The sequence below is a fragment of the Cyprinodon variegatus genome, unplaced genomic scaffold (assembly GCF_000732505.1).
Source record: "Cyprinodon variegatus isolate N-32 unplaced genomic scaffold, C_variegatus-1.0 Scaffold421, whole genome shotgun sequence".
In the NCBI taxonomy this organism is placed as follows: Eukaryota; Metazoa; Chordata; class Actinopteri; order Cyprinodontiformes; family Cyprinodontidae; genus Cyprinodon; species Cyprinodon variegatus.
Genome location: NW_015150874.1, coordinates 229,726 through 236,690, shown reverse-complemented (window position 1 = coordinate 236,690; position 6,965 = coordinate 229,726). Strand labels below are relative to the sequence as shown.

Here is a 6,965-nt window from a genome sequence, read left to right as displayed (position 1 = left end):
AAAGAAAGAAAGAAAGAAAGAAAGAAAGAAAGAAAGAAAGAAAGAAAGAAAGAAAGAAAGAAAGAAAGAAAGAAAGAAAGAAAGAACTTAACAAGAATGGAAAAAGCCACTGTTGAGCAGCAGGTCTTGGAGTGTGGAGCAGCCTCTAATTAGGGAAGCATTCAGGGGTGGCATTAGCTTCCAAATTTCCTCAAAGGGTAGAAAGTGGAGCTCCTTTAGGAGGAAGACAGCCCCATACGTTGAATAGCAGATTGAGTGATTCTGCACCTCTATAGGAGGCAGGGCCGTCGCTAGGCTCCTGCAAATCTGGGCTCAATATAGAAGGGGTTGAATTTTTAATGCAAAACAAAAATCATCTCTCTTGTATAAAATGATAAACACTGTAAGAATGTGTTTGTATTTCATGACATGCACAAATTCCAGGGATAAAATTCCTATTCTTAACTGAACAGCTTAAATGTTGTCCACTTAGAAAATATAAAAAAGGTAGATAATAAACATCCTATTTCAATGATGCTTAAGATTGGATTTCTTTTTTATGATAGTCGGTATATTGACCCGTTCATTTATTCTATTTTATTATCTATTTTATATTTATCGATTCTCTGCTTTTAATGAAATTCTGGAATAACTAGGACAATAATATTTTTAATTAAAACATTCTTTCATCATTTTCTTTTAATTTTAATTGTCAGTTTAATTTAGTCATTTTCAATATTGTGGTGACTTTTTTTGTTCATATTAAGAAAGAAATCTGTAAGCTTGCTTTTCAGAGAAGTAAAAGTTTAAGTTTTAAAGCAATATCAGGAATTTTTATTTAGTTTTTATAATATTTTTTGATTATTTTGAGTTGAATGAGTTAGTTAAAGGGTGTAGTTACCTAAATGATATTGTATTTACATGCAACCTTTAAAGATGACTTTTACACACAGGAAAATTTACTTTTTTTCCCTTTTCAGATAAAACCTAAAACAAGTGATTAGAAGTAGTACAATACTTCATATTACGACAGTTTTAAAAATTATTTGTAGTTACCTTTCGCACTAGTTTATTCCTGAATGCAAATAAATGTCCCATATTAAACAGCACATGCTGTGGTTCCGTGTTTGCATATGCCAGACAAATGCACAATATTTGCATCACTTTTTTATTGTTTGTAATATTTTTTTTCTTTTGTTTTTTGGGGGATTCTTCTTTTTCTGTTTTTTATTTTCTTTATTTTCTTTTAAGTAGCTGTTTGCTCCATTAGAATCAGGATAAAAGTAGTGTGATTTTCTGAATATATATATATGGTAAATTTTCTTGTGAAGTCATACATAGTGCAAAAAAATAAAAATAATAAAAAAAAATAAAAATATATATATAAACTTTTTTTTCTTCCACAAGTATTTTGTGCTCTGAATGTTGCTTTATCCCCTCTCCTCATTAACCGAGTGACCCAGCAGGATAAAGTACTAACTTGGCTTCAGTCATGCTAAAGGAGGCTGATGACCACATGATCCATCCAAGACATGTTGGAGGAGCCTTTAACGTACCACAGGGCTTTTAAACCTTCGGCATCAAGACTCTCGGACCATCTAGTTGTTTTTGTGTGTGTGTGCGTGTGTGTGATTTGTTGTTTTATTTTATTTATCTCTTTTTTTAAATATTTTGTTTGTTATTGCATATTTCAGTTACAGATCCATATCTATATTATTTAACAGTGTCTTAACTCTGTGTTAAACTCTTTACCACCTCTATAAAAAATTAATGTATATATATATATATATATATATTTCCGTTATGATTTACTTTATGTGATGTTTACTTTGCGTAATAACCATCATCTATTATTTAAGCCCCTTCCATAGCCGTTTTACAATTTAAAGGAGTCTCTGTCGCAAAAATCAAATCAGTGTTAGTTATTTGTTATTTCCATTATAAGAGCAGGAGCAGAACCTACTTCCAGAAATTCCCTGGAGCATTTATGCAAAATTCGTTGTATAAATCGTTTAATGGGGCATCTGTAAAGTGCTAAAAGACATAAACATGCAAACATTAAGAAACAGTTTATTTCCCCATCTATAAACTGGGTTATTTAAGGAGGAATTTTGGAAAAAATATATAAACGCAAAAACTGTACAGCACATTAAAACTGTCAGGGTTTTATAAAAAACAACAAACACAATGAAAGCCTATTTTTCAAACTAGGCCTATAATGCATTACTGATTACCTCAAATTATTGCCCGAACTCTATTTTCTACATTTCTTTTTTCTGTTTCTATTTCTATTTTTTGCCTGGGTTATTTGTAAACAAAACCTTCATCTGACCTCGTTCCCTGCTCCATCTCTCCCCAGAATGTGTGTGTGTGTGTGTGTGTGTGTGCGTGTGTGTGTGTCTCTCAGTGCGTGTTACATCATCACGCATCCTCTACTGGCCCACTGAACTGAGCGCTGCACCAACTGGGCCATCTACTACGCGCTGCACGTTTCTGTGGATCAGCGGAGCAGACATGCGGCGGACGCGCACTTCCAGTCACGGAAAGCGCTCAGGCTCTATCTACATTTAAAAAAAAAAAGGGAGTGGGTGGGGTGCAGCACTGAGGGCTGCTAAAAAATTTAAAGAAAGAAGCAAAGTAACCACAAGCATCATCTCAAGGACTGAGGAGCTTTAGGTCCATTAAATGCGTAAAAACAGGTTAATTGTGTGACTTTCTGAAGAATAACAGCTCGCAGGTTTACTGCCCTGGGCCAGAAAACAAATAAAAACAAATCTTGGAATAAAATTAAAAGGATAAACCAGATTAAGGTTCCCCTCCTATACTAACACACCCATCCTTACAATAACTACTTATCTGCTTCAGTCAACGTTTCAGTTTTAAACAGACTGGCGCTGTAAAAGGAATAAAAAGGAAAAGAAATATCACAAGATTAATATATTAACTAACCTTTGCAAAATACGTTTAACATGACATTATTAGCGATTATAATGATTTATACTTACGAATATTAGTTTTGCTTCATAAAATAGGGGATCATTATTAATAAAATTATTAAAACCCCACTTTGTAAATAAATCAGACACATTTTGGTTAGGGGGAAATGATCAGTCAACCATTAGGTGTTTTTTTCTCAATGAAGCAGAAAGGCTGAGATGTTGAGTTTATTGAAATATGAATAAAGAAAGTTAACTTTTGTTTTAATGAAGATATCTGGGAAGGTGTAATCATTAAATCTATTGAGCGCACTGTGAAAAAAAAGATTTTTGGAGAATAATAATCCCCACTAATATATCCATAATTTTCCCCCCCCTAAAATATTAAATCTAATTTCCTAATGTTTAAATTGGAAGCATCCGCTTCTTAATATTTTGTTGTTGTTTTACTTCAAATTGTTTCCAAAAATATGTCCTTAATTATTAGATCATTCATTCTATAAGGTGTTCAGCAGAAAATAGTAAATCTGTAATGTTCATTTGAGCTGAACTATGAATTAATAGCTTAAAAACTAACAATTGTCTACAGACTTGCAGTTGTCTATTGGAATAATAATCGGTTTCCATCCAGCATTGAAGATCTGCTTCCAAACTTGTTTCCAGAACAAAAAAAACTAATAAAAAAAAAAACAGATAAAAAAAAAAAACTTGTAAAAACATAATTTTACCTATAAGGACATAGGTATTCCTCCAAAACATCAGTCTGGTTGCTTTCCGGTGGAAACCGCACAAGATAAATAAGAACAGAATAAACTACAATAATCTCTAATCAAAACATTTCATCAATCACTTTACATGTTTATAATGGATTAGAATGTATTGTTAAACATCATTCCGAAAAACCATTGATAGGAATTTTAAAGATTTTAGTGTTTAAAACCTAATAACGTACACTTCAATTTTTTATGTTAATTTAAAAAGAAAACTACCAATAAATATACTTATTCCAAGCAAATTGTTCAAATTATATTTCTTCTGTTGATGAAAGTAAAATGAAACGAATTTGACCACTTAGTTATAATGCTTTCAGCAATTACATTTCACACTATATTAATCAGTCAAATAAAATCTGTTTATTTTTTATCTCTATGTGTCAGTTTGGAGCAGATCATAAAAATATCAGGGATGAAGAAGTTTTTTTTTTCCTACTAAATTGTGACCCAACTGTGGCCATCATGTGTAAATCTGTGACCCTGCAGCCCCCTGCCTCACCCGGCTGACACCCTCCTGTCCGCTCACCGCAATTATGAGGATGAGTGTGAGAGAGGTCAGATGGACACGCAAAGCCCGTTTGCGCATGTTCCAAAACGTGCAGTAGTGGCGCAGAAAAAAAAAGCATGCAGCTTCTGAACGTAAACGGGCTGATACACGCATATCAGCCAGATGTTACCCTCCTGGTTTTACGACTGTAGAACTGGTTATTCCTGCACCTTGGGTTTATTTTTAAAGGAGGCTTAAATAAACTTCTTTCCAAACTATGTTGTTTTTGTTTTGTTTAGCAAAAAGAAATTTATTCTTCTTATCAATAAACAAACTGTGTAAAAAATACACCTCAGTTACACCATGATTGCAAAAAAATGTACAACGCTTTCATTACTTCAAATCAAAACACACGGCAATAGAATTATAAATGTATACCTTTGCTGTTTTGCGTTTTTTTTAATACAAAACCTTTAAAACTTGTTTTGATTTTCTGATATAATAAAAAAAAACAGGAATGTGTTTGACACAGTTTTTAAAAAAATGTGATCATTTAGAACCTGTCCTGAGACGCTCCTAAAAAAAAATAATAATAATAAAATAGTGACTGAAACAAATCACGTCTTGGAAAAATACAAGGAAAACTCGTGTTAAAAAAAGAAATAAATCATTTTGATTCTCATTAAAATAAAACAAATATACCATAAATATAAACAGCATGAATATAGGCACAAATAGTGTTTTTTTTTTTTTTATGTCCGTCATTCTGCTGTAATCAAACGTACAAAAATAATCCTACCTTCAAAGAGGAGCGTTTGTTTCTGTTTTTTGATCATTGTTTTTTTTGCAGTTTTAAGACTTTTTTGTTAGTTTAACAGGCGCTAGTGCCGCCGATAACTCTGTTGGGAAAGTTTTCGACTAAAACTGCTTCTGGATGGACGGATTGCGTCTGGCTGGGGATCCCCATAGAGGGCAAAACCGGGACAATGACAGGCGGAGTCCTGGAGGGGCTCAGCGAGCCTCCGATGATGCTCTCTATGGAGAAGGGGGAGCGCTGCGGCGGCTGCGCCGGAGAGCTCGGTTTCTGCGCTGGGGACGCGGAACCCAAACCGGAACCGAGCTGGGGGTAAAACCTGCTTCTGGTAAGGTCTGTGCTGGTGGGCATCAGTGACGGTGAGGGGATGTGTGTGTGGGAATGTCTGGGCTGCTGCTGCTGCTGGAAGGCGAGCAGCGCAGAGTGCGTGTGGTAGGACTGCAGCTGGATGCCGTACGCGCCGCAGCCGTAAGGTGCGTATCCGTACGCGGCGGCCGCGGGGAGGAAGCCGTTATGCTCCCGCAGCAAATCCTGCGTCTGCTGCCGCTTGAAGCGCTTCCTCCGCCGCAGAAAGCTCCCGTTGTCAAACATATCGGCGGACTCCGGGTCCAGAGTCCAGTAGTTGCCCTTCCCTGGATTCCCGGGCTCCCGTGGGATCTTCACGAAGCAGTCGTTCAGAGACAAGTTGTGTCTGATGGAGTTCTGCCAGGCAGGGAACTTCTCCCTGTAGTAGGGGAAGCGGTTGCTGATGAAGTCGCAGATCTCGCTGAGGGTCAGCCTCTTCTTCGGGCTCTGCAGGATGGCCATGGTGATTAAGGCGATGTAGGAGTAAGGAGGCTTCACCAGGGCGTTCTTCCCCGCCGGTTTGAAGGCATCCCTGGAGGAGGAGGAGGTGGAGGTGGGGCCGTCCTGCAGGCATTGGGGGGGAGGAGGAGAGCCGGACAGGAGGATGCCGTCCCGCATCTGCGCCACCTCGTCCACGTAGGAGCGCGTGCGGCCGTCCCCGTCCTCGCCTTCGCCGACCACGTCGATGTCTGTCTCTTCCGAAAGGAGGGAGGCATCCGACATCTCCGAGCTCAGAGTCATGGCTCAGTCTGTGCACTCCGAGCTGCCGCTCAACCTCCCGCGTCAAAAACTCATATGAGAGGCGCAGAGAAATGCCCGCTGCTTTTTCCCTATTTCCATAGATTTTTAAAGTTATGTTTTTAATTCGCAGACTGAAGCGCGGCCCCTGGAGTTATAAGACTGACTGTGGGGGGAACCTGCAAAACGGGCAAACCTGGATCTCACAGGGGGCGGGTCCTCCCTCTTAATTTATACCACCGCCCTGGTCACATGGGAGGGAAACGTCACAGGGGAGAAGGAGAAGCACGAATAAAGAAACAATAATACAATTAAAATGTCATTAGAAACTAGATTTTCTTTTTTTCTTTCTTTTTATGAAAGAAAAAAAGAAACTGCATTTCGATACATTCCTAATCACTAGTTTAAATATAATCTACTAATTATGCTTTTGGGAATACAAGCATCCCCCTTTTATTCTTATTTATCTCAAACATTAAAATAATAATAATAATAATAAGGATTTAGACCTAAATGTGTATTATTTGGAGGAAGCTTTTTGATTGGTCATTTCCATCCCTTGTGCCCTCTTTCTGGGAGTGGCGCTTGGTTTGCGTGATCCAGCACTTCTCCAGATTATCCTGCAAGCCATTTGTAGTGTGAGAGAGTCAGCTGTTAACTCAAATCAGTCACGGGTCACGCAGAGCATGCAACTTCCACAAATACATGAAGCCAAGGCCTGAGCTGCGCAGCCTCTGCAGCGTGGAGCCGTGGGAGGGTGCAGTTACTCCTCTCCCTATTTAATGGTGAACACATTATTTGATTGTGGTTATGCAAAGCAAATACTACTATATATATCTATATATATATATATATATATATATAGATATATATATATATAGATATATATATAT

The 6,965-nt window shown here is 37.6% G+C and overlaps 1 protein-coding gene across 1 annotated transcript; it reads right to left on the bottom strand.

The window, feature by feature from the left end:
* Positions 1-4,032: 4,032 nt before the first annotated feature.
* Positions 4,033-6,263, bottom strand: LOC107093352 (forkhead box protein D1-like). Its single transcript, XM_015388356.1, has one exon. The coding sequence runs from the start codon at positions 6,073-6,075 to the stop codon at positions 5,047-5,049; it is 1,029 nt and encodes a 342-aa protein (XP_015243842.1). The 5' UTR covers positions 6,076-6,263; the 3' UTR covers positions 4,033-5,046.
* Positions 6,264-6,965: the final 702 nt, after the last annotated feature.

Excerpts from the sequence above, each read along its gene's own strand:
- LOC107093352 (XM_015388356.1), bottom strand. The coding sequence starts at position 6,075 with ATGACTCTGAGCTCGGAGATGTCGGATGCCTCCCTCCTTTCGGAAGAG.